The sequence below is a fragment of the Bos grunniens genome, chromosome 25 (assembly GCF_055505025.1).
Source record: "Bos grunniens cultivar Pamir isolate PY7600 chromosome 25, Bosgru_T2T1.0, whole genome shotgun sequence".
Taxonomy (NCBI): Eukaryota; Metazoa; Chordata; class Mammalia; order Artiodactyla; family Bovidae; genus Bos; species Bos grunniens.
Window position 1 is genome coordinate 16487646 of NC_141189.1, and position 27412 is coordinate 16515057.

The following is a 27412-nucleotide window of genomic DNA, read 5'->3' on the forward strand; positions in this document are numbered from 1 at the left end:
GGACTGGTTGGATCGCCTTGCAGTCCAAGGGACTCTCGAGAGTCTTCTCCAGCACCACGGTTCAAAAGCATCAATTCTTCAGTGCTCAGCTTTCTTCACAGTCCAACTCTCACATCCATACATGACCACTGGAAAAACCATAGCCTTGACTTGATGGACCTTTGTTGACAAAATAATGTCTCTGCTTTTTAATATTAGGGAAATGCAAATAAAAACCACAGTGAAATGTACTAGGATAGCTGTTATCAAAAAGATAATAACAAGTGTTGGTAAGAATGTGGAGAAATTGGAACCTTTGCACATTGCAGTTGGGAATGTAAAATGGTGCAGCTGCTGTGGGAAACAGTTTGGCAGTTTCTCCAAGAGTTAAACAGGGTTACCATATGACCAAGCCAATTCCTCTCCCAGTCATAGACAGATTTAAAAACAAGGACTCAGACGCTTGTACACCAAAATGTTCCTAACAGAATTATTCATAACAGCCAAAATGTGGGAAAAAAACTGTCCATCAACATATGAATGAACAAAATGCGGTGTGTTTATGCAATGGAATATTATTCAGCCTTAAAAAGGAAAGCAATTCTGACACATGCTATGAATGGATGAACCTTGAAGACATGATGCTAAGTGAAATAAGCCAGGCACAAAAAAGACAAATATTATGATTCCACTTATATGGAATATCTTAGAATAGGCAAATGCATAAAGATAGGGAGTAGACAAGAGGTTATTAGTGTCTGGGTCAAGGGAGATACGATTGCTTAATGGTTGCAGAATTTCTGTTTAGGGTGATAAAAGTTTTTTTGGAAGTAAATTGTGATGGTTGCACAACACTGTGAATATAACTAATTCCACTGAATTGCACACTTCAAAACTGTTAAAATGGCAAATTTTATGTTGTATATATTGTATCACACACACACATACACACCCTAAGGGAGAAAAAGAATCAGGCAGATTCTTCTTTATGAAAACTTACAATCTAGTGAGAGAATTTGGACATTTTAAGGAAAAAAAGAAAGATTGCAGTAATAGAATCAGAATAGTGATGGCCTTTGGACAGAGAAGACAGGGAGTAACTGGAAGGGGAATGAGGGAAGTTCCCAGAGTACTGGAAGCATTTCATATCTAGAGTGAGGTATTTTTAATGGGCATTACCTTTCATAAATTACAATGTATGAAATTTTATACTTAAGGTCTGTGCATTTCACAATATATAAATTTTACCTCAAGGGGAAACATATCACCTGCTACTAATCTCTTTTTTAAATTAATTTTTAAATTGAAGGATAATTGGTTTACAGAATTTTTTTGTTTTCTGTCAAACCTCAACATGAATCAGCTATAGATCTCTCTCTCTGTCTCTCTCTCTCTCTCTGTCTCTCTCTCTCTCTCTATATATATATATATTCCACCCCACCTTGAACCTGCTTCCCATTTCCCTCCCATCCCACCCCTCTAAGTTGATACAGAGCCCCTGTTTGAGTTTCCTGAGACTTATGGCAAATTCCGATTGGCTATCTATTTTACATATGGTAATGTAAATTTCCATGTTACTCTCTCCATACATCTCACCCTCTTCTCCCCTCTCCCCATGTCCATGAGTCTGTTCTCTATATCTGTTTGTCCATTGCTGCCCTGCAAATAAATTCTTTGGTACCGTCTTTCTACCTCTTTCTAGATTGTATATATCTATTAGTATGTTATATTTGTCTTTCTCTTTCTGACTACTTCACTCTGTATAATAGGCTCTAGGTTCATCCACTTCATTAGAACTGACTGAAATGTGTTCCTTTTTATGGCTGAGTAATATTCCATTGTGTATATGTACCATAACTTCTTTATCCATTCATCTGTCAATGGACATCTAGGTTACTTCCATGTTGTAACTATTGTAAATATTGCTTCAATAGACAATGAGATACATGTGTCTTTTTCAATTTTGGTTTCCACAGGGTATATGCCCAGGAGTGGGATTGCTGGGTCATACGGTGGTTTTATTCCTAGTTTTTTAAGGAATTTCCATACCATCTTCCATAGTGGCTGCATCAATTTACATTCCCACCAACAGTGCAAGAGGGTTCCCTTTTCTCTACACCCTTTCCAGCATTTATTGTTTGTAGACTTTTTGATGATGGCCATTCTGACCAGTGTGAGGTGATATCTCATTGTAGTTTCGATGTGCATTTCGCTAATAATGAGCAATGTTGACTATCTTTTCATGTTAGCCACTTGTATGTCTTCTTTGGAGAAATGCCTGGTGTTTTTAGGTATTTTCCCCACTTTTTGATTGGGTTGTTTGTTTTTCTGGTATTGAGTTGTATGAGCTGCTTGTATATTTTGGAAATTAATCCTTTGTCAGTTGTTTCATTTGCTATTATTTTCTCCCATCCTTAGGGTTGTCTTTTCACCTTGCTTTTAGTTTCCTTTGCTGTGCAAAAGCTTTTAAGTTTAATCAGGTCCCACTTGTTAACTTTTGTTTTTATTTCCATTACTCTAGGAGATGGGTCATAGACAATCTTGCTTTATGTCATCAAGTGTTCTGCCTATGTTTTCCTCTAAGAGTTTTATAGTTTCTGGTCTTACATTTAGGTCTTTAATCCATATTGAGTTTATCTTTGTCTGTGGTATTAGGAAGTGTTCTAATTTCATTCTTTTACATGTAGCTGTCCAGTTTTCCCAGCACTGCTTATTGAAGAGGCTCTCTTTGCCCCATTGTATAGTCTTGCCTCCTTTGTCAAAAATAAGGTACCCATAGGTGCATGGGTTTATTTCTGGGCTTTCTATCTTGTTCCATTGGTCTAGATTTCTGTTTTTGTGCCTGTACCATACTGTCTTGATGACTGTAGCTTTGTAGTATAATCTGAAGTCAGGATGGTTGATTCCTCCAGCTCTATTCTTTCTCAAGACTGCTTTGACTATTTGGGGTATTTTGTGTTTCCACATGGACCACAGCCTTGTCTATCTCAATGAAACTATGAGCCATGCCGTTTAGGGCCATCCAAGATGGTCGGGTCATGGTGAAGAGTTCTGACAAAACGTTGTCCACTGGAGAAGGGAATGGAAAACCACTTCAATATTCTTGAGAACCCCATGAATAGTATGAAAAGGCAAAAAGATAGGACAGGGAAGCCTGGCATACTGCAGTCCATGGGGTTGCAAAAAGTCAGACAAGACTGAGTGACTGAACTGACTGACTGACTGTGTTTCCATATGAATTGTGAATTTTTTTGGTTCTAGTTCTCTGAAAAATGCCATTGGTAATTTGATAGGGATCGCATTGAACCTGTAGACTGCATTGGTACTATAGTCATTTTCACAATATTGATTCTTCCTACCCAGGAATATGGACTATCCCTCCATCTGTTTATGTCATCTTTGATTTCTTTCATCAGTGTCTTATAATTTTCTGTATACAGTTCTTTTGTCCCCTTAAGTTTATACCTAGATATTTTATTGTTTTTGTTGCAATGGTGAATGGAATTGATTCTTCAGTTTCACTTTATGATTTTTCATTGTTAGAATATAGGAATGCAAGTGATTTCTGTGTATTGATTTTGTATCCTGCGACTTTGCTAAATTCACTGATTAGCTCTAGTAATTTTCTGATAGTATCTTTAGGGTTTTCTGTATATAGTATCATGTCATCTGCAAACAGTGAGACCTTTACTTCTTTTCTGATCTGGATTCTTTTTATTTCCTTTTCTTCTCTGATTGCTATAGCTAGGACTTCCAAAACTATGTTGAATAATAGTGGTGAAAGTGGACACCATTGTCTTGTTCCTAATCTTAGGGAGAATGCTTTCAGTTTTTCACCATTGAGAATAATGTTTGCTGTGGGCTTATCATATATGGCCTATACTATGTTGAGGTAGTTTCCTTCTATGCCCATTTTTTGAAGAATTTTAATCATAAATGTCTGGGGAGGCCTTACAAATAGCTGTGAAACGAAGAGAAGCAAAAAGCAAAGGAGAAAAGGAAAGATATAAGCATCTGAATGCAGAGTTCCAAAGAATAGCAAGGAGAGATAAGAAAGCCTTCCTCAGTGATCAATGCAAAGAAATAGAGGAAAACAACAGAATGGGAAAGATTAGAGATCTCTTCATGGAGAAGACGATGGCATCCCACTCCAGTACTCTTGCCTAGAAAACCCCATGGACAGAGGAGCCTGGTAGGCTGCAGTCCATGGGGTCACAAAGAGTTGGACACGACTGAGCGACTTCACTTTCACTTTTCACTTTCATGCATTGGAGAAGGAAATGGCAACCCACTCCAGAGTTCTTGCCTGGAGAATCCCAGGGACAGGGGAGCCTGGTGGGCTGCCGTCAGTGGGGTCGCACAGAGTCAGACATGACTGAAGCGACTTAGCAGCAGCAGCAGCAGAGATCTCTTCAAGAAAATTAGAGATACCAAGGGAACATTACATGCAAAGATGGGCTCGATAAAGGACAGAAATGGTATGGACCTAACAGAAGCAGAAGATATTAAGAAGAGGTGGCAAGAATACACAGAGGAACTGTATGAAAAAGATCATCATGACCCAGATAATCACGACGGTGTGATCACTCACCTAGAGCCAGACATCCTGGAATGTGAAGTCAAGTGGGCCTTAGAAAGCATCACTATGAACAAAGCTAGTGGAGGTGATGGAATTCCAGTTGAGCTATTTCAAATCCTGAAAGATGATGCTGTGAAAGTGCTGCACTCAATATGCCAGCAAATTTGGAAAACTCAGCAGTGGCCACAGGACTGGAAAAGGTCAGTTTTCATTCCACTCCCAAAGAAAGGCAATGCCAAAGAATGCTCAAACTACAACACAATTGTATTCATCTCACACGCTAGTAAAGTAATGCTCAAAATTCTCCAAGCCAGGCTCATCAGCAGCACATGAACCGTGAACTTCCAGATGTTCAAGCTGGTTTTAGAAAAGGCAGAGGAATCAGAGATCAAATTGCCAACATCCGCTGGATCATGGAAAAAGCAAGCAAGTTCCAGAAAAACATCTATTTCTGCTTTATTGACTATGTCAAAGCTTTTGACTATGTAGATCACAATAAACTGTGGAAAATTCTGAAAGAGATGGGAATACCAGACCACCTGACCTGCCTCTTGGGAAATCTATATGCAAGTCAGGAAGCAACAGTTAGAACTGGACATGGAACAACAGACTGGTTCCAAATAGGAAAAGGAGTCGTCAAGGCTGTATATTGTCACCCTGCTTATTTAACTTATACACAGAGTACATCATGAGAAACGCTGGGCTGGAAGAAGCACAAGCTGGAATCAAGATTGCCGGGAGATATATCAGTAACCTCAAATATACAGATGACCCCACCCTTATGGCAGAAAATGAAGAGGAACTTAAAAGGCTCTTGATCAAAGTGAAAGAGGAGAGTGAAAAAGTTGGCTTAAAGCTCAACATTCAGAAAACTAAGATCATGGCATCTGGTCCCATCACTTCATAGGAAATAGATGGGGAAACAGTGGAAACAGTGTCAGACTTTATTTTGGGGGGCTCCAAAATCACTGCAGATGGTGATTGCAGGCATGAAATTAAAAGACGCTTATTCCTTGGAAGGAAAGTTAATGACCAACCTAGATAGCATATTCAAAAGCAGAGACATTACTTTGCCAACAAAGGTCCATCTAGTCAAGGCTATGGTTTTTCCAGTGGTCATGTATGGATGTGAGAGTTGGACTGTGAAGAAGGCTGAGCGCTGAAGAATTGATGCTTTTGAACTGCGGTATTGGAGAAGACTCTTGAGAGTCCCTTGGACTGCAAGGAGATCCAACCAGTCCATTCTGAAGGAGATCAGCCCTGGGATTTCTTTGGAAGGAATGATGCTGAAGCTGAAACTCCAATACTTTGGCCACCTCATGGGAAGAGTTGACTCATTGGAAAAGACCCTGATGCTGGGAGGGATTGGGGGCAGGAGGAGAAGGGGACGACAGAGGATGAGATGGCTGGATGGCATCATTGACTCGATAGACGTGAGTCTGAGTGAACTCCGGGAGTTGGTGATGGACAGGGAGGTCTGGCGTGCTGTGATTCATAGGGTCGCAAAGAGTCGGACATGACTGAGTGACTGATCTGATCTGATCTGTTTTTCTTGATGAGTCTGGCTAAAGGTTTGTCAATTTTGTTTATCTTCTCAAAGAACCAGCTTTTAGTTTTATTAATCTTTACTGTTGTTTCTTTCATTTCTTTTTCATTTATTTCTGCTCTGATCCTTATGATTTCTTTCCTTCTGCTAAGTTTGGGTTTTTTTGTTCTTTTTTTTCCAGTTGTTTTAGGTGTAAAGCTAGGTTGTCTATTTGATGTTTTTCTTGTTTCTTGAGGTAGGACTGTATTGATATAAACTTTCCTTGTAGAAATGCTTTTGGTGCATCCCATAGGTTTTGAGGTGTTGTGTTTTCATTGTCTTTTGTTTTTAGGAATTTTTTTATTTCCCTTTTGATTTCTTCAGTAACCTGTTTTTTATTTAGAAATGTATTGTTTAATCTCCATGTGTTTGTGTTTTTTTTATTGTAATTGATATCTAGTCTCATAGCACTGTGGTCAGAAAAGATGTTTGATATGATTTCAATTTTCTTAAATTTACTGAGGTTTGATTTGTGAGCCATGATGTGGTCTATGCTGGAGAATGTTCCATGTACACTTGAGAAGGTGTATTCTTCTGCATTTGGATGGAATGTCCTGAAGATACCAATGAGATCCACCTCATCTAATGTATCATTTAAGACTTGTGTTTCCTTATTAATTTTCTGTTTTGATGATCTGTCCATTGGTGTAAGTCAGGTGTTAAAGTCTCCTACTATATTGTGTTACTGTCAAAATTGATGGAGAAATCAAAAGCTTTTCAGACAAGCAAAAGAAAAGAGAATTCAGTACCACCACACCAGCTTTACAACAAATGTTGAAGGGACTTATATAGTCAGGAAATACAGAGAAGAAAAAGATCTACAAAAACAAACACCAAACAATTAAGAAAATGGCAATAGGAATGTATATATCAATAATTACTTTAAATGTAAATGGATTAAATGCTTCAACCAAAAGACACAGACTGGCTGAATGGATACAAAACAAGATGCATATACATGCTGTCTACAAGAAACCCACTTCAGATCTAAAGACACATATAGACTGAAAGTGAGAGGATGGAAAAATACATTCCATGCAAATGGAAAGCAAAAGAAAGCTGGAGTAGCAATCCTCATATCAAAGTAGACCTTAAAATAAAGACTATTATGAGAGAGAAGGAAAGACACTACATAATGATCAAGGGATCAATCCAAGGACATAACAATTGTAAATATCTATGCACCCAACATAGGAGCACCTCAATACATAAGACAAACACTAACAGACATAAAAGGAGAAACTGACAATCTCTTGACTATTAATATATATTGCAGTTATTTTCTCCTACTTCTCACTTGTATGTTTTTTTTAATCATTTAGAAACTTTTAAAAGGCATATCAATTTTTTCATTTAGGGTTTCTATACATACATGTGTCTTTCTTTAGAAAGTATGTCTTATCCCAGGCAGGCTTATAAACATATTTTCCTTTTTTCCCCAATATTTTTATCACATGTGTATGTATTACATGTAGCTACCGATATCTGGAGACCATTGGCAAGTTTCCTAACATTGCTAACCTTTTGTTTTCTCATTTGTAAAGTAGGGATAATACCAATTTTATTTTGATATTGACATGGTTGAACAAGGGAACATTTAAAGGCCATCAAATGCTTGATCCATTTAGAAGTTATTCAGTAGTGGGTAGTTATTGTTATTATGTTATGTGATTATCTCGGTATTTAACATCTTATAATTTTTTTGTGTATCTGCCTCTTTCACTAAGGCTTTTCATTGATAGGAAATATGGTTTCCCTCATTGTAGCTTCCCAAGGAACCCAGCAAGTTCCTTGGTGGCCTAGTGGTTAGGATTTGGCATTTTCACTGGGGATGTCCAGGTTGGGGAGACATCCCACATGCCTCAGAGCACAGCCAAAAGTATTGCTTCTACCCAAGTGCCTGGCAGTTAGCAATATTCAGATGTTTGTTGAATGAATGATTTAGTTGATGGAATGGATGAAACCACATCATAAAGTGGGAAAGCAATAATCTCATCAAGCAGTTCTGATAGAAAACTAAACACAAAAGTGAGGTTTAACTAGGTATAGAAGGAACATTAGTAAGTGCTAATGTCCAGGGGTTCTTTCTCAGGATGAGCTCCAAGAGGACTGAGGTTCCACTGATTTAAACTGCATGTGGATGTTTAGATGAACGTGCATTTTTCCAAGGAGAGTGTCTAGAAGCAGGTTGTAGTTCCAGGAGGCTAGGGATCTTGAATCTTTGTTCACCATTGTATTGTTAGCTCACAGAATAGAGCCTTCTGCTCATATTTATTGAATGAATATCTGGTTGACCGAGTGAAAAGCTCATCAAATTTTCAAAAGGGTCTTTAGTCTCCCCAAGTTTTAAGACTCAATAATTTGGAAGGAAAAAAATAAAACAGCTCTCTGAGAGAGGCTTTATCTGAGTCAGAGGTCTGAGAGGAACTTATCACTGTGGAGTGATTGAAGAATCTCTCTTTAAATTCCTTTCAAGGGACTGGTTGATTCCCTTCTCCATCAGCTTTCTGATCCTCATATGATAGGCTGTAAACAAGCCTGAATCATAAGCCAGCTTCCGTCACCTACTGCCTGGCGGTCCAGGGGTTAAGATTTTGCACTTCCAGTGCAAGGGGCAGGGTTTGATCCCTGGTCAGGGAACTAAGATTCCACTTGCCATATGATATGGCCAAAAATAAATAAATAAACTAATTAATGAATTAATTAAACATGTCTAGGGCCAGGGTTCCACAGTAACATCCTTTGAGGGCCTGATGAGTGGATTAAGTCAGAATATTGGTGTAATGCTGGAGCATTACAGTTCACAACCAATTTTGTGTCTTCATTGGCTCCCCTCCACCTTTTAAGACATTTGTTCACATCCGTTTACCCTCATTCGCAGACCTCAAGGAATTTTCTTGCTCTAACCAGTTTGCCTCTGTTGGTCCATAGGATTTGCTTGGTTTGGCAAGTAAATATCAATTATGGTCATTGACAGAAACTTCTGAGCAAATATGCCTAATTATTCTGAGGCACAAGAATAATGGGGGAAAATTGTTTGTTGACTTTCTACTGTACACCAGCACTACTGGGTGCTTCCATGTCATCTTACCCTACAAATTAGACTTGTCATTAAGTCAAAGCATTAACAAAATTTTTGCTATGTGGATATTAATTTTGGACCTGAACCATAGCAGGCGTTTAAAAAAAATGATTGTTGACAGAATAAACTTTCTGTTACATTTTAACCTAAATTTCACAAACATTCAAACCTGGGTAGACATGCTCCCAACCATAAAATGAGACTGAAAATCAGTGAGTTCTTGGGGAAACTGGGCTGTATGGAGATGTTTTTAGTAAATTCATCAATAAATATTTACTGAGCAAATAATATGTGCTCAAACTATGAAAAGACCTGGGGCTTGTGAGAACATGGTACTTACTCTAAGAGCTGAGGTGCAGGTAGGGAGACTAGGTCAAAACTAGAGAAAGTTTACCTAGTTGGCCCACACTGGGCTGGACGTGACTACCAGTGAACGTGCAGAGACTTTTGTAGGTTTTCAGGAGAGAGCTCTTGGCAGAACTGAGAAAGGATTTAGTGGGAAAGGGCTGGATTCAGTGTTGGGACATGTGGGCTCTAGTTCTGGCTGAGGCTCAACTGGCTGGAAGACTTGGGGCAAGAAAGTCCCTTAATTTCTCCAGACATCAATTTTAGCCCCTTTAGAAAATAAAGGAGGGTGGTGGTATTGTTGAACTGTTCAGTTATTAAAGTGTTAGTCGTTCATGTCCAACTCTTTTGTGACCCCATGGATGTAGCCTGCCACGCTTCTCTGTCAATGGAATTTTCCAGGCAATACTGGAGTAGGTAGCCATTCCTTTCTGCAAATGATCTTCCTGACCCAGGGATTGAACCCGGGTCTCCCTTATTACATGAAGATTCTTTACCATCTGAGCCACCAGGGAAGCCCGTTGTTCAGTTATTAAGTGCCTTCCAATTCCTAGAATCTAAAATTCTGACAGCCACACTTATTTTTTCCTTTGAGAAGAAAATACTTCTTATACTTGGAATTGCAACAATCAACGGCATTTAAAAAACACCCACTAATACCCTAGGAGACTGGGCCATAAATCCTCCCCAGGTTTCTTAATCATTATTTTTAATCATGGCAAAATGCACATCATTTACTATCTTGATCATTTTTAATTATATAGTTCAGTAGTGTTAAGTACATTTACCCTGTTGTGTAACCATTACCACCATCTGTCTCCAGAACACTTTTTATCTTGGAAAACTCAAACTCTGAACCCATTAAACAGTAACTCCCCATTCTCCTCTCTCCTGCCTCTTTATTTTCTGTCTCTATGAATTTGACTACTTATTGTATTGAATATCTTATATAAGACAAATAATACAATATTTGTCTTTTTGCGACTCACTTATTTCACTTAGCATAATGTCCTCAAAGTTCATCCATGTTGTAGCATGTGTCAGAATGCCCTTTTTAAAGGCTGAATAATATTCTATTGTATGGCATACCATTTGTTTTTTATCCACTCATCTGTCGATGGACACACTGAGTTGCTTCCACCTCTTATCTCTTTTGAGTAATGCTGCTATGAACATGGTACTTATATATCTTTTTGAGACCTTACTTTCAGTTTTGGGGACTATATGCCCAAAAGTGAAATTGCTTGATAATATGGTAGTTCTATTTAAAAATTTTGAAAGATACACTGGTCTGTTTTCCATAGTAGCTGTACCAATTTACATCCTCACCCACAATGCATACTGCTACTGCTGCTAAGTCGCTTCAGTCGTGTCCGACCCTGTGCGACCCCATAGACGGCAGCCCACCAGGCTGCTCCGTCCCTGGGATTCTCCTGGCAAGAACACTGGAGTGGGTTGCCATTTCCTTCTCTGATGCATGAAAGTGAAAAGTGAAAGTGAAGTCGCTCAGTCGTGTCCGACTCCTAGGGAGCCCATGGACTGCAGCCTACCAGGCTCCTCTGTACATGGGATTTTCCAGGCAAGAGTACTGGAGTGGGGTGCCATTGCCTTCTCTGCACAATGCATAAGGGTTCCACTTTCTTCAGCCTTGTCAACCTTTGGCTTTTTTTTTTTTTTTTGAGTGGCCATTGTGATAGCTATGAAGTGGTATCTAACTGTGATTTTGATTTGCATTTCCCTAGTGCTTAGTGATATTAAGCATCTTCTCATGTGTTGTCATTTTACATATCTTCTTTGGAGAAATATCTATTTAAGTCACTTTTTAAATCAAGTTGGTTTTGCTATTGTTGAGTTGTAGGAGTTCTTTATATACTTTAGATATTAACTCCTTGGCAGAGTCATGATTTGCAAATATTTCCTCCCATTCCATGGACTGCCTTTTCACTCTGTTGATTGTGCCTTTTGATGCACAGAAGTTTTAAACTTTGATATAGTCTAATTTTCCTGTTCTTTTCTCTTGCTGTCTGTGCTTTTAGTGTCATATTGAAGAAATCATTGCCAAATCTAGTATCATGAAGTTTTCCTCTTATGTTTTCTTCAACATCTGTATAGTTTCATCTTTTACATTTAGTTCTTTCATGCATTTTGAATTAACTTTTGCATAGGGTGTGAAGTATGAGTTTAATTTCCTTCTCTTCCATGTGGATATCCAGTTTTCCTAAAACCACTTGTTGGAAAGACAGGCTTTTCTCCACTGAATGGTCTTGGCACCTTGTTGAACATTACTTGACTATATATATGTGGGGCTTCCCTGGTGGCTCAGTGTAAAGAATCCACCTGCCAATACAGGAGATGAGGGTTGGATCCGTGTGGGGGGAAGGAGATCCCGTGGAGAAGGAAATGGCAACCCACTCCAGTACTGGTTGCCTGGGAAATCCCATGGACAAAAAGAACCTGGCAGGCTACAGTCCATCGGGTTGCAAAAGAGTTGGACATGGCTTAAGGACTAAACAACATATACGAGAGGATTTTGAGCTATAAACTTTTGGGGGTGGTGGTACAGAAAGGACATGGTTTCTGCTTTAAGGAAGCCTCAGCAGAGTTGAATACTCGGTTTCTGTTTCATACAGCATTTGTCCAGTGCTGGTTGTGTGCTCAGTGGGTGCATGTTTTCCCACACTTTATCTCTTAATTTTCCCATTCAAACAGTGAGACAGATAAGATGATCCCCTTTAACAGAGAAGTAAACTCAGTCCCCAGAAGAGCACGGTTATGTTTTACGTAGAGGCAGGAACAGAGTCAAGATTTGAACCCAAAGTTATTGGTTCCATGTGTCCTGTTGGGTTAAGACGGACCTCCTGTTCTCATCTCTAAAATGCGAGCAGAAGTGAAAGCAGATGGTCTCTATTGAGCAGCCTTGCAGCTGTAGGATCCGATGCATCAAGGGGTCAGTAAAAGCCATGGACCAAGCCTGAGATGTAGACATTGCTGCTGCTGCTGCTGCTGCTGAGTCGCTTCAGTCGTGTCCGACTCTGTGCGACCCCAGAGACGGCAGCCCACCAGGCTCCCCCGACCTGGGATTCTCCAGGCAAGAACACTGGAGTGGTTTGCCATTTCCTGCTCCAATGCATGAAAATGAAAAGTGAAAGTGAAGTCGCTCAGTTGTGTCCGACTTTTCCCGACCCCATGGACTGCAGCCCACCAGGCTCCTCCGTCCATGGGATTTTCCAGGCAAGAGTACTGGAGTGGCGTTCCATTAGACATTACTACTGCTGCTGCTGCTGCTGCTGCTAAGTCGCTTCAGTCGTGTCCGACTCTGTGCGACTCCAGAGAAGGCAGCCCACCAGGCTCCCCGTCCCTGGGATTCTCCAGGCAAGAACACTGGAGTGGGTTGCCATTTCCTTCACCAGTGCATGAAAGTGAAAAGTGAAAGTGAAGTCGCTCAGTCGTGTCCGACTCCATGGACTACAGCGTACCAGGCTCCTCCGCCCATGGGATTTTCCAGGCAAGAGTACTGGAGTGGGGTGCCATTGCCTTCAAATTGCAGAAAAAAAGCCTATGCTCCAATGCCGGCCGGAAGACCAGAGTCCCGGGACCAGAGCCCCGCCCCCGGGCGGACCCCAAGTTTTACCCGGAACTAGGGCGCGGCTGGGCTGTGCTATTGGCACGGGTGGGAGACGAGCAGAAGAAAATTGCCTGCGACGAGATTCTCGTTGAAATGCCTCCATGATCCCCCCGGATGGACAGATTACTATTTCTGGATGCCTCTAGGATTACCTCCGATGCCTCTCTCCCTTTTACTCACCTCCCGTGGCGTTATTTCTTTCCCTTTGCCCCTGCATTGGATGTTCTTTTGGTACGCCCCAACCCGGACCGGGAGGGGCGAGGCGCCCTCGCAGAAGCACTGCGCATGCGAATCCCGCCGAGGCCGGGTGGGGCGGCTGGGTGGGAGCACGGACCCCGCCCCTTCGCGACTCCACGCGTGACGTCGCGGGGGGCGCCGGCCTCCGCCCGGCTGCGAGCGGTGAGAGCGAGCGGCGGGCAGATCTGACGCTGCTAGAGCGGGAAGGGATGCGGGTGTTGAGTTTCTGCAGGAGGGGCTTGGCGGGGGAGGGGAGGCTTAGGGGCACCACCAGCCGCCGACCTCTGGCTCTGCCCTCCCCCTTCCTGCCTTTTCCGTCCTTCCAGATGTGCCAGGACGGGAAACAGGGCCGGGGCTGAGCCTTGGTGACACCTGCATTTCCCTGGAGCCCTCCTTCTCCCCCAGCCCATCTGTTTATCTCACCTTCCAGATGTTCCTTTTCATCAGGCTGTCACTTCTCGCCAGGGAAAGAGCACTCACTTGGAAGAGGAGCCGGGTTTCAGACTTTGGCCCTTCCACTCCTTTGTTAAAGTGCCCGAACCTCAATTTTCCCCGTAGTTATTTTTGCCTTGTCCCACCTGGTTTTGAAGATCCATGTGACCCAGAGAAATAGAAAGGAAATGAACATTTGTTCAGTTCTTGCAAGGCCAGGTACTAGGGCAACTTTTATCTGCCTCATTTAGTCCTCCCTATTTGATGTTCCTACAACTCCCATTTCACAGATTTCTTAAACTCACACAGGTTCGCTGATTTGTCTCCTTGAGCCAGTGACCGGCAGAGGAGGATTTCAGTTGAGTTTAGCTCCAAAGTGGAGTTTTTTTGGTCCGACGCTTACTTGTCTGGACTCTGAGCTGGAACCCTGGCCAGACCATAGCCCCGGAACAGCTGCTTCCTGAATTCTCCCCTGGAGAATTCTCCTTTTTGAGTTCCTTTTTCCAGCACAGCGTACTCTGCTCTGCTTCCGCCTTGATTACTTCAGAAATGAAATTCAGCAAACATTTATTGAGTGGTGCATGGAGATGAACACTCGGAGTTAAGAGCCTCGGATTCCTGTCCTGGCTCTGCCACACTGGCTGTGTGGCCTTGGACAAGTCCCTTCTCTTCCCGATGCTTTAACTTCCCTTTGAATGAAATGGGTAAGTGCCTTCTTACTGGCAGGCTCTTGTCCAGTTCTCCCTTCCTGTCCTCCCGCAGGCTGTTTCCGGAGGCTCAGACCCCTCTGCTCCCCATGGGCAGCTGCCAGGCAGGGCACTACCTGCATTTCTGCCTGGCCCACCACCCGCCTCTGGTCTGTGCCACTTTGATCCTGCTGCTTCTTGGCCTTTCTGGCTTGGGTCTTGGTGGTTTCCTCCTCACCCACAGGACTGACCTGCGCAGCCCTGACATCCCCCAGGTGAGTACTCACCCTCCTGCTCATCCATCCCCTGCAGGCCACTTCTTGCTGCTGACCTCCTCTCACCTCTCCTCACCTTCTTTTTGCACACAGGACTGGGTCTCCTTCTTGAGATCTTTTGGCCAGCTGACCCTGTGCCCCGTGAACGGGACAGTCACAGGGAAGGGGCGTGGGTCTCATATCGTGGGCTTACTGACCACCTTGAACTTCGGAGATGGTCCAGACAGGAACAAGACCCAGACATTCCAAGCCCAGGTCCAGGGTAGTCGGATGGGATTGAAAGGTGAGATCAAGGAGGAATTGTGGGGTTGGATATCAGAACACTCAGGGGTGGGGCCCTGCCTCTGACCTCACCATCCTGGTGACCTTGGCCACATCTCTGGGCCTTAATCACTTCTGCTATAATAGGACTAGATATTTTCAGTGAACACCATGCCCACTGTGTATATTCTCGATAAATGTTTTCTCTGTCCCCTTCCAGCTTTGAGGGTCCTTTGATTCTATCCTTGGAGGTGTGGTGAGATTGGCAAGATTTGACCTAAAGTTCTTTCTCAGTCCTCTTCACCCCTTGAGGCTTCTGTTAAAGGCACCTTCTTTATTCCTCAGGGATATCAGAAAAGCATGTTCTATTTATTTAACCTAGTGTCTTTAGTCCCTGATACATGCTTGATACAGTGCCTGATAGCTCTGTGAGCTCTGTGTGCTATGAAGTACACAGAAAAATTAGGCATCTTCCATTCCCAAATTGCCAAGTTTTCTTGAAAAATGACGAGTGAGAGTGAGTTGGGGGTGCCATTCATTCCTGGGTGAGATTTGGCCTCAAGTTCCTTATCTAAAGACTGTGGAAATGAAGGAGGAGGAGAGAAAAGTGGAATTCTTAGACTTCTGTGGTCCTTTCCAACACTATCGTTCTAAGATTCTCCATGGAATCAATATGTGTATTTGTAGGGAGGCACACATATACACATGTTGCCAGGTGAGAGTAGGTCTTTTTATTGTCAGGTGTACATGTGTGTGATCAGAGAGCAAGAGTAAAGGAATGTATATGATATATACAGACTTGGAACATTTTTTCCTGTTCTTTTTATGTAAAATATATATATAAATATAAAAGATTCACATAACCATAAAACACACCTATTTAAAATGTACAAGTAAATGGCTTTTTTATATTAAAAAAAATGTTGCAACTGTCACCACTGTCCATTCTAGAACGTTTTCATTACCTGATGAAGAAATCCTGTTCCCATTAGCATGTACTTCCCTTTTTCTCCTAACCTTCCAGCCCTAGGCAACCAGTAATACTTTCTATCTCTGAAGATATACCTTTTCTGGACATTTCATATAATATGTTGTCTTTTGTGATTGGCTTCTTTTACTTAGCATAATGTTTTCAAGGTTCATCCATATTGTATGATATGTTAGTACTTCATTTCTTTTTATTGCTGAAAGGCATTCAGTATATGCATATTCCACATTTTATTTATCCATTCATCAGTTGATTGACATTTGAATTGTTTCCATTTCTTATGTGTTATGAATGATGCTGCTGTAAACACTGATGTACAAGTTATTGCATTATTCTGTGTTTTCATTTCTTTTGAGTATATACCTAGAAGTGGAGTTTCTGGGTCATATAGTAACTCTGTGTTTAAGGAACTGCTAGACTGTTTTCCAAAATGACTGTACCATTTTATATTCCTTCCAGCAGTGTATAAGAGTTCTAATTTCTTCACATTCTCACCAACACTGGTTATTGCCTGTTTTTTGACTATAGCCATCCTAGTCAGTGTGAAGTGATATCTAATTACGTTTCTGATTTGCGTTTTCTTTTTTTATTGAAGTACAGTTGATTTACAGTGTTGTGTTAATTTATGCTGTACATCAAAGTGATTCAGTTATACATATATATATTCTTCTTCATATTCTTTTCCATTATGGTTTATTACAGAATATTGAATGTCCTGTGCTATACAGTAGGACCTTGTTGTTTATACAGTCTATATATAATAGTTGGCTAATCCCAGACTCTCAACCCGCCCCCACCCCCACTTTCCCTCGGCAAACACAAGTCTGTTCTCTCTGTTTGTGAGTCTGTTTCTGTTTCATAGATACGTTCATTTGTGTTGTATTTTAGATTCTGCATATAAATAATATCGTATGGCATTTGTCTTTCTCTTTCTGACTTCACTTGGTGTGATCATCTCTAGGTCCATCCATGCTGCTGCAAATGGCATTATTTCACTCTTTTTATGGCTGAGTAGTAAGTATCTAGGTTTTTGCCAGGTCTTGGCTGTTGTGGGGTGCATGTGTCTTCTTGAATTATAGTTTTGTCTGGATATATGCCCAGGAGTGGGATTGCTGGATCCTATGGCAACTCTATTTTTAATTTTTTAGGGACCTTTCATACTGTTTTCTGTAGAGACTGCACTAGTTTACATTCCTACCAACAGCGTAAGAGGGTTCCCTTTTCTCTACACCTCTGTTAGGATTTGTTATTTTTAGACTTTTTGATGATGGTCATTCTGACCAGTGTGAAGTGGTACCTCATAGTTTGATTTGCATTTTTTTAATAATTAGCGATGATGAGCATCTTTTCGTGTGCCTATTGGCCGTATCTATGTCTTCATTGGAGAAATGGCTGTTTAGTTCTTCTTCCCATTTTTTGATTTTGTTGGGTTTTTTTGTTTGTTTGAGTTGTATGAGCTGTTTGTATGTTTTGGAAATTCAGCCCTTATCAGTTGCATCATTTGATTTCCATTTTCTTGATGACTGATGATATTGAATATTTTTTTCATATGCTTATTTGGCCATTTGAGTATCTTCTTCAGAGAAATGTATATTCAGAGTCTTTGTTCATTTTAAAAATTGGATAACTTTTCTTTAAATTATTGAGTTGTAAGAGTCTCTTTTGTTTTCTAAATACAGGATTCTTATCTGATGTATGATTTGCAAATTTTCTCTCCCATCTCTGGGTTGTCTTTTCACCTTGTTAATGGTATGCTTGGAAGCACGAAAGTTTTCATTTAGATGAGGTCCAGTTTCTATTTTTGTTGTTGTTACTGCTTGTGATTTTAGCATTATATCCAACAAGACTTTGCCTAACCCATGGTCACTAAATATAGGTTACTACTGTTGTTTTCTTGTAAGAATTTTGTATTTTTAGCTCTTACATTTAGATCTGTGATCAATTTTTAGTTAATTTTTTTGTGTATGGTGTGAGGATAGAGTCCAACTTTATTCATTTGCAGCTACTATTCAGTTGACCTGGCACATTTTGTTGAGAAGACTATTCTTTCCTCATTGAATAACCTTGGCACTCTTACTGAAAGCAATTGACCACAGACATATGGGTTTATTTCTGGATTCTCAGTTCTATTCCATTGATCTATGTCTCTACTTATGCTAGTACCACACTGTTTTGATCACTGTAGCTTTGTAGTAAGTTTTGAAATCAGAAAATGTGAATTCTCATCTACAGCTGTACCACCCTGACTCAGAAGCTAAGCAGGGTGGAGCCTGGTTAATACTTGGATGGGAAAAAATGCGAACTCTCCAGCTTTGTTCTTTTTTTTAAAAAAAGATTGTTTTGGCTATTGCAGATCCCTTGAATTTTCATGTTATTTTTAGGATCAGCTTGTCAGTTTCTGCTTCTGCATGGTTAGAAACAAAGTTGTAACATTCAAGATTGTTTTGGACCAAGTAAAAAGTAATCACATATGATTGCATCATCTAAGCAGTAATTATTGAACACCTACTATGTACCAAGCACGGGGAATCGAGCAGTCTGTAAGATACGGATCCTCACCTCAAATCACTCACAATCTAGCAAGGATACAGATGTGAACAGAAGTAAATACCTTTCAGCATGTGCAGCAGAACACAGGGTACAGCGAGAGAACTCCTAAGTCTATCAAGCAGGGATGGTGAAGACAGGCCTTTCCAAGGATATAGTAGGGCTTGAACTGAAGCTTGAGGGAGGCCTAAGAATGTGCCCTTTCGGCCAGTGCGTGCACGTGGGCACGGTTGCTGTTGTGTCCAGTTCTTTGTGACACTGTAGACTGTAGTCCACCAGGCTCCTCTGTCCATGGGATTCTCCAGGCAAGAATATTGAAGTGGCTTGCCATTTCCTCCTCCAGGGGATCTTCCCGACTTAGGGATCGAACCCGTGTCTCTTGCATCTCCTGCATTGGCAGGCAGATTCTTTACTGCTGAGCCACCTGGGAAGCCCAGAGGGAAGAACATATGCAAAAGCAGGCAGACGGGGATTACAATGGCACATTTAGGAACTTCCAGGGGTTCAGTTTGTTGCCGGGAAAGGAGTATTGATGAGTGGCAGGAGATGGATCTGAAGCAGCAGGCAGAATTCCATGAAGAGTCCCTTGTGCCAAGCCAAGGTAGTTGGACTTTTAACTATTATATTTGGCTTACTCAATGAGTTTAATCAGAAAGATAGTAGAATTTTGTTCTTTTGTTCTTTTTAAAAGATCATACTCTGTTGGCTGACTGCCTGGAAGGAATGGGTCAAGGTGCATGAAGACCAGTTAGGAGGTGATTGTGATAAAAAGATGATAAGGACTTCCTGCTGACCCAGTGGTTAAGACTGTGCACTTCTAATGCAGGGGCATGGGTTCATTCCCTGGTTAGGGAACTAAGATCCACTTGCAGTGTAACACAGCTCCCCCAAAAAAAGATGATAAGAAAAACTGAGCTAAGACGGTGGTGTGAAAGAGGGGGACTGATTTGAGAGAGTTGATAGAAGTGTAAGATGGATAGGATTTGGTGAGAGATTTGATTTGAGGAACGTAGAAGAAAGGGGAATTCTCTCATAAATTTCACAAATGTGTTTCTCAGTTGCAATTATGATGTATATACTGGTTTGTATTTTTTTTTTTCACTTTATGACATCATGTTTTCTATATTACTGAATGGCCAGAACACTATTATTTTAATGGATATAAATTGATCTGTTAATTGGTTAGACCAATCTTTGTTAATGCTTTCTCTATTGATAAACATTTTTGTTTTCTATTTTTTGATATTTTTCATGAAATTACAATAAACACTTGGTATACTTTGCATTTTTCTTTTGAATCCTTTTCTTAGGATTTCTTAGTTTCTACAAGTGGTATTACTGAGTCAAAGTATGGACATTTTTTTAAATACCCAAATTCATTTTGTTGTGGAATCAGATTACATAGAAATGTACAGAGCAAATGTAAAACTCTTCCTTACCTCCCCTGAAGAGTCCACAGTTTGCTGGGCATCCTCTCGGTCCTTCTCTGTCTCCATTTAACATTGCAACAGAAACAACCAAATTGTCCTCTAAAAGTGTCACCAGTGAAGAGTGCCCCTTTCTCCACATTTCAACAGCTCTTGTTATTATCACTCCTTTTAATTTTTACCAATTTAATGGTCCAAGGAACTACCTGATTTTTATTTTATTTTTTTAGTGAAACAAGTAAAGTGTTTATTAGGAAAAAAGAGTACAGTATGTGTGGATAGACACATAGGCAAACTCAGAGAGAGTCATACCCTTCTGGTAGTTTAAATCACTTGTGACGCATAGGCAAACTCAGAGAGAGAGTCATACCCTTGTGGTAGTTTAAATCACTTGTGTGGGGCATTCCTTTTGGGTTTCCTCTTTCCTGGGTTGGCAGTTTATTTTTTAAAAAACTAAAAACCCGGTTGTCTTATTTTCTTCCTTGTCCATCATTTTTCTTAGCAGAACAAGTTGCAAAAAACTGGGGAGGGGGGTTATATTATCTTTGCAGACTGACATATTTGCGGAGGACCCGTAAATAACAATGATTCAAAAGCTCCTAGGTTTACTCGTGGATCAGGCAAAGAGCAAAGGACAATACAAGAAGGAATTTTGTTTACAACATCATAATATGACATCGATTATGACAGTGCAGTGGTTACGATTATGTTCACAATGGGATATTCCTTGCCCAAACACCAGACAGGCTAAAATCACCCAGCTGCTTACAAATTGGAGGAAGCAGTGCAAGCAGTCATCTGAAGAGTGGGAACCCGAATGGGTAAGGCTTCTCTGGTGGTGAGACTCTTGACACCAACAGCTCCTCGCCCAGGCCCCCCTCCCTCACTTGAGTCTTGGTCTTTTGTTTCATCTAAGAGGGCGGAGCGGATCTCCAGCTTTTTCAGCTCTTCTACCAGGTCCTTGTGGTGCATTGTCACAGCCCTCCATGGACTCGCCGTTGAGGTGCACTTGCGGGACAGTGGAATAGTCTTTAATACCTTGCTGGAGCTGGCGGTGGTCCAGCATGTTGTAGGCCAGGTAGTCACGGACGCCGTGGAGCTGCAGGATCTGCACCACGGTGTTGCTGAAGCCACATTGGGCTGCTCCGGCGTCCCCCCGAGGAAGAGCACCACCTTGTCCTTCTTCACCAATGCGTCCAGGTGTTCCCAAGAGCCGCTGACGCCCAAGCGTTCTGCCCCTCACGCCCAGGATCCGCAGGCCGCTACCTGCACCGCGCCCACAGTGGAGCAGAGCTGCTGCCACCTGGCCCAGGGACCTGCTCATCCCCGCGTGCTGGCCAGAGCCCTCGGCCCCTGGCGACCTGCGCTGGCCCCTGACGACCTGGGCTAGCCACTGGCCAGTCATTTTGATTTGCCTAAGTCCGTATTTGGTATATCACAGGATCCTCCCATGTATGCTCATGCATCTCTAAGCCAAGGGGGATTCCAGCAAAAAGGCCTGTGGGTAGTTTAGCATCACTCCCTTTTTGACCTCCAAGGAGTTTTCTAGACAGGAAGGTCTCCTTGACCTAAAGAGTGAGGAATATGTGGTCTCTTATCTGGGTAGGGCCTAGCCTCTCTTGATTGTCCTGTTATGAATATTTTGGAGTTGCTGACCACAGGGAATGAACTCCCAATTGTTCACTCGGTGAAGATGGGCACATCTACTGCCTGCCTCAATCTGACATTGAAAACAGAGCCCCAGGTTGAAATTTTTTTACCCTGAACCCCAACGGTCCCATTGCCTGCTAAAACAAAAAGACCAACATTCTTCATAGAATTTAAACAAGACTATGTTCAGAATCTTGTAAATAATCCTTAAAATGTCATGATACAACCAAAATTATTCACCATATAAGGACCACAAAAATTTTAACTTGCACAGGAAAGAATGATCAATAGATGTCAAAATAGAATACACATGACAGAATTATTCGACAAAGATTTTAAGTCAGCCATTATAAAAACGCTCAATCAAGAACAGTCTTAAATGCTAACAATAGTCTGTAAAGAAATAGAGAACATAAAAATGTAAGTGCAAATTTTAGAATTGAAAATCACAACAACCAAAATCAGAAACTCACTGGCTGGACTCAGTAGCAGACAGGAAAGAGTGTGAACTTTGACTTTTGTTGTTGTTTAGTCACTAAGTTGCGTACAGCTCTTTTGTTTTTGTGACCCACCAGACTCCTCTGTCCATGGAATTTTCCAGGCAAGAGTACTGAAGTGGGTTGCCCTTTCCTTCTACATGATTTTTTAAATTAATTAATTAATTTTTTATTGAAGGATAATTGCTTACACTGATAGGATACTGAAAGAGAAACTCCCCAGGTCAGTAGGTGCCCAATATGCTACTGGAGATCAGTGGAGAAATAACTCCAGAAAGAATGAAGAGATGGAGCCAAAGCAAAAACAATACCCAGTTGTGGATGTGACTGGTGATAGAAGCAAGGTCTGATGCTGTAAAGAGCAATATTGCATAGGAACCTGGAATGTCAGGTCCATGAATCAAGGCAAATTGGAAGTGGTCAAACAGGAGATGGCAAGAGTGAATGTCGACATTCTAGGAATCAGTAAACTAAAATGGACTGGAATGGGTAAATTTAACTCAGATGACCATTATATCTACTACTGTGGGCAGGAATTCCTCAGAAGAAATGGAGTAGCCATCATGGTCAACAAAAGAATCCGAAATGCAGTACTTGGATGCAGTCTCAAAAACGACAGAATGATCTCTGTTCGTTTCCAAGGCAAACAATTCAATGTCACGGTAATCCAAGCCTGTGCCCCAACCAGTAACACTGAAGAAGCTGAACGGTTCTATGAAGAGCTACAAGACCTTTTAGAACTAAACACCCCCAAAAGATGTCCTTTTCATTATAGGGGACTGGAATGCAAAAGTAGGAAGTCAAGAAGCACCTGGAGTAATAGGCAAATTTGGCCTTGGAGTACGGAATGAAGCAGGGCAAAGGCTAATAGAGTTTTGCCAAGAGAATGCACCAGTCATAGTAAACACCCTCTTCCAACAACACAAGAGAAGACTCTACACACGGATATCACCAGATGGTCAACACTGAAATCAGATTGATTATATTCTTTGCAGCCAAAGATGGAGAAGCGCTATACAGTCAGCAAAAACAAGACCGGGAGCTGACTGTGGCTCAGATCATGAACTGCTTATTGCCAAATTCAGGCTTAAATCGGAGAAGGCAATGGCACCCCACTCCAGTACTCTTGCCTGGAAAATCCCATGGATGGAGGAGCCTGGTGGGCTGCAGTCCACGGGGTCGCGAAGAGTCAGACACGACTGAGCGACTTCACTTTCACTTTTCACTTTCCTGCATTGGAGAAGGAAATGGCAACGCACTCCAGTGTTCTTGGAGAATCCCAGGGATGGGGGAGCCTGGTGGCTGCCGTTTATGGGGTCACACAGAGTTGGACGTGACTGAAGTGGCTTAACGTAGCAGCAGCAGCAGCAGCAGAAGGCTTAAATTGAAGAAAGTAGGGAAAACCACTAGACCATTCAGGTATGACCTAAATCAAATCCCTTTTGATTATACAGTGGAAGTGAGAAATAGATTTAAGGGACTAGGTCTGATAGAGACAGTGCCTGATGAACTATGGATGGAGGTTCGTGACATTGTACAGGAGACAGGGATCAAGACCATCCCATGGAAAAGAAATGCAAAAAAGCAAAATGGCTGTCTGAGGAGGACTTACAAATAGCCGTGAAAAGAAGAGAAGCGAAAAGCAAAGGAGAAAAGAAAAGATATAAGCATCTGAATGCAGAGTTCCAAAGAATAGCAAGGAGAGATAAGAAAGCCTTCCTCAGCGATCAATGCAAAGAAATAGAGGAAAACAACAGAATTGGAAAGACTAGAGATCTCTTCAAGAAAACTAGAGATACCAAGGGAACATTACATGCAAAGATGGGCTCGATAAAGGACAGAAATGGTAGGGACCTAACAGAAGCAGAAGATATTAAGAAAAGGTGGCAAGATTACACAGAAGAACTGTACAAAAAAAGATCTTTACGACCAAGATAATCATGATGGTGTGATCACTCACCTAGAGCCAGACATCCTGAAATGTGAAGTCAAGTGGGCCTTAGAAAGCATCACTATGAACAAAGCTAGTGGAGGTGATGGAATTCCAGTTGAACTATTTCAAATCCTGAAAGATGATGCTGTGAAAGTGCTGCACTCAATATGCCAGCAAATTTGGAAAACTCAGCAGTGGCCACAGGACTGGAAAAGGTCAGTGTTCATTCCACTCCCAAAGAAAGGCAATGCCAAAGAATGTTCAAACTACCGCACAATTGCACTCATCTCACACGCTAGTAAAGTAATGTTCAAAAATTCTCCAAGCCAGGCTTCAGCAATACGTGAACTGTGAACTTCCAGATGTTCAAGCTGGTTTTAGAAAAGGCAGAGGAATCAGAGATCAAATTGCCAACATCCGCTGGATCATGGAAAAAGCAAGAGAGTTCCAGAAAAACATCTATTTCTGCTTTATTGACTATGCCAAAGCCTTTGACTTTGTGGATCACAATAAACTGGAAAATTCTGAAAGAGATGGGAATACCAGACCACCTGATCTGCCTCTTGAGAAACCTGTATGCAGGTCAGGAAGCAACAGTTAGAACTGGACATGGAACAACAGACTGGTTCCAAATAGGAAAAGGAGTACATCAAGGCTGTATATTGCCACCCTGCTTATTTAACTTATACACAGAGTACATCATGAGAAACACTGGCCTGGAAGAAGCACAAGCTGGAATCAAGATTGCTGGGAGAAATATCAATAACCTCAGATATGCAGATGACACCACCCTTATGGCAGAAAGTGAAGAGGAACTAAAGAGCCTCTTGATGAAAGTGAAAGTGGAGAGTGAAAAAGTTGGCTTAAAGCTCAACATTCAGAAAACTAAGATCATGGCATCTGGTTCCATCACTTCATAGGAAATAGATGGGGAAACAGTGGAAACAGTGTCAGACTTTATTTTGGGGGGCTCCAAAATCACTGCAGATGGTGACTGCAGCCGTGACATTAAAAGACGCTTACTCCTTGGAAGGAAAGTTATGACCAACCTAGATAGCATATTAAAAAGCAGAGATATTACTTTGCCAACAAAGGTCCGTCTAGTCAAGGCTATGGTTTTTCCAGTGGTCATGTATGGATGTGAGAGTTGGACTGTGAAGAAAGCTAAGCACCAAAGAATTGAGGCTTTGGAACTGTGGTGTTGGAGAAGACTCTTGAGAGTCCCTTGGACTGCAAGGAGATCCAACCAGTCCATCCTAAAGGAGATCAGTCCTGGGTGTTCATTGGAAGGACTGATGCTAAAGCTGAAACTCCAGTACTTTGGCCACCTGATGTGAAGAGCTGACTCATTGGAAAAGACCCTGATGCTGGGAGGGACTGGGGGCAGGAGGAGAAGGGGACGACAGAGGATGAGATGGCTAGATGGCATCACCAACTCGATGGACATGAGTCTGGGTGAACTCTGGGAGTTGGTGATGCACAGGGAGGCCTAGCGTGCTGCAATTCATGGGGTCGCAAAGGGTGGGACACGACTGAGCGACTGAACTGAACTGAACTGAAATTGCTTACAGAATTTTGCTGTTTTCTGTCAAACCTCAACATGAATCAGCCATAGGTATACATATATCCCCTCCCTTTTGAAGCTCCTTCCCACTCCTACCTGATTTTTAAAAATTAATTTCTTTGGCCACCTCCAGTCTTAGTTTCAGCATGAGGACTCTAACAGTGGTGTGAGGGCTTAGTTGCTCTGCAGCATGTGGGCTCTTAATTCCCTGACTGGGGATTGAACCTGCATCCCTTGCATTAGAAAGGTAGATTCTGAACCACTGAACCACCAGGGAAGTTCCTGGAATTACCTGATTGTTTTAATTTGCTTTCTCCTGATTGCTAGTGAAGCTGAGCAATTTTCGTACAGGTTTATTGGCCATTTTCATGTATTCTCTGAATTTCCTATTCATATCCTTTAGTTATTTTTCTTTCAAGATATTTATCTTATGATTTTTTAAGATCTTTATACATTCTGGATAGTAAACACTTTTGCCAATTAAATATGCCATAGGTATTTTCAGTCATTCTGTTACTTCTTTTTTTTAAACTTACCTTTCATTGTGCGGAAGCCTTTAATTCTTACGAAATTTATTGCTCTTGTCCTCAGGCTTTTAAGTTTTGTGTCTTTTTTTGGAAGGCCTTTGTTTCCCACTTTAAAATGAGAAAATATTCTTCTCTGTTTTCTTTTAATACTTACTTAGGTTTTTTTTTTGTTTTAGTTTATTTACAAAAGCTCTTTAATACATCTGGACTTTATAGTGTCAGGTAACAGTCTAACTTTTTTTCCAAATGGAAATTGTCCCAGGGCCATTGACTGAGTAGGCCATTCTTTTTCTACTAATTTGAAATGAGATGTGAACTTTTTAATGGATTTGGGTACCTAGTAGAAAACTTTCTTCAGAAGAACAAACTAGTTTATAGAAATTGATAGCAGCAGTGTGTATCTATCTCAGTTTTACTGCAGCCTTCTGAGAACTGGTATGACTGTTTATTGATTGTGAGCTAACTTAAATTTTGTTTATATTGGTATGCAGTTGTTTTCATTTCTCAGTGACATAAATGATGGTATTAAAGGACTTTCTTGAATACAATCAATACCAAAATACCTGGTACTGTAGGAAGCCTACAGAAATGAATAGATGTCTAAAGATGGATACCTCCCAGAATTTTCTTAACATCTCCTCCCCTGTGCCTCTCATAGGATCTTTTGCAAGAGAGCTGGTCCTCGTTACGGCCAGGGTGACCACAGAAAGGACCCCAGGAACCTGCCTGTATTTTAGTGCTATTCCAGAAATCCTGCCCTCCAGCCAGCCACCGATACCCTGCTCAGAGGAGGGAGCAGGAAATGCCACCCTGAGCCCTAGAATGTCTGAGGAGTGTGTCGGTGTCTGGAGCCACGAAGGTCTTGTGCTCACCAAGTTGCTCACCTCGGTAAGAGCCTCAGTAAACTTTGTCGGGCTTTCATAAACTGCCGTGCTGACTGCTGTGTTGTGAAGGCCCCTGGAGGTAGCTTTACCAAGGGGGAAAAGCACGGGCTTTATAATCTTGCCGCAGAGGCTGTGTGACCTTGAGCAAGCATGTGGACCTTTCAGAACCTCAGCTTCCTCATCTGTAAAATAGCAAACATGATACTATCTCCTCCTCCTCCTACTACTACTAAGTCGCTTCAGTCGTGTCCAACTCTGTGCGACCCCATAGATGGCAGCCCATCAGGCTCCACCGACCCTGGGATTCTC

General features: G+C 41.6%; 1 protein-coding gene and 1 pseudogene across 9 annotated transcripts in view; one reads left to right on the forward strand and one right to left on the reverse strand.

Annotated features, from left to right (window-relative positions):
- TMEM219 (transmembrane protein 219) overlaps positions 1-27412 on the forward strand; it is a 52421-nt gene that overhangs the window by 21810 nt on the left and 3199 nt on the right. For 2 of the 8 annotated variants that reach the window (XM_086375021.1, XM_086375023.1), the window contains exons 1-4: positions 13543-14083; positions 14627-14825; positions 14919-15108; positions 26878-27107. In XM_086375021.1, coding sequence (XP_086231147.1) covers positions 14661-14825; positions 14919-15108; positions 26878-27107 — 585 coding nt within the window. In that variant the 5' untranslated portion in view covers positions 13543-14083; positions 14627-14660. Of the gene's footprint in view, positions 1-13542; positions 14084-14315; positions 14826-14918; positions 15109-26877; positions 27108-27412 lie in introns of those variants that run through there. The other 6 variants (XM_086375019.1, XM_086375022.1, XM_086375017.1 and 3 more) reach the window with 3 other exon arrangements.
- LOC147345164 (glutaredoxin-related protein 5, mitochondrial pseudogene) lies at positions 20261-21515 on the reverse strand (annotated as a pseudogene). The gene has a single exon (XR_015154565.1). The product of XR_015154565.1 is annotated as a glutaredoxin-related protein 5, mitochondrial pseudogene (transcript).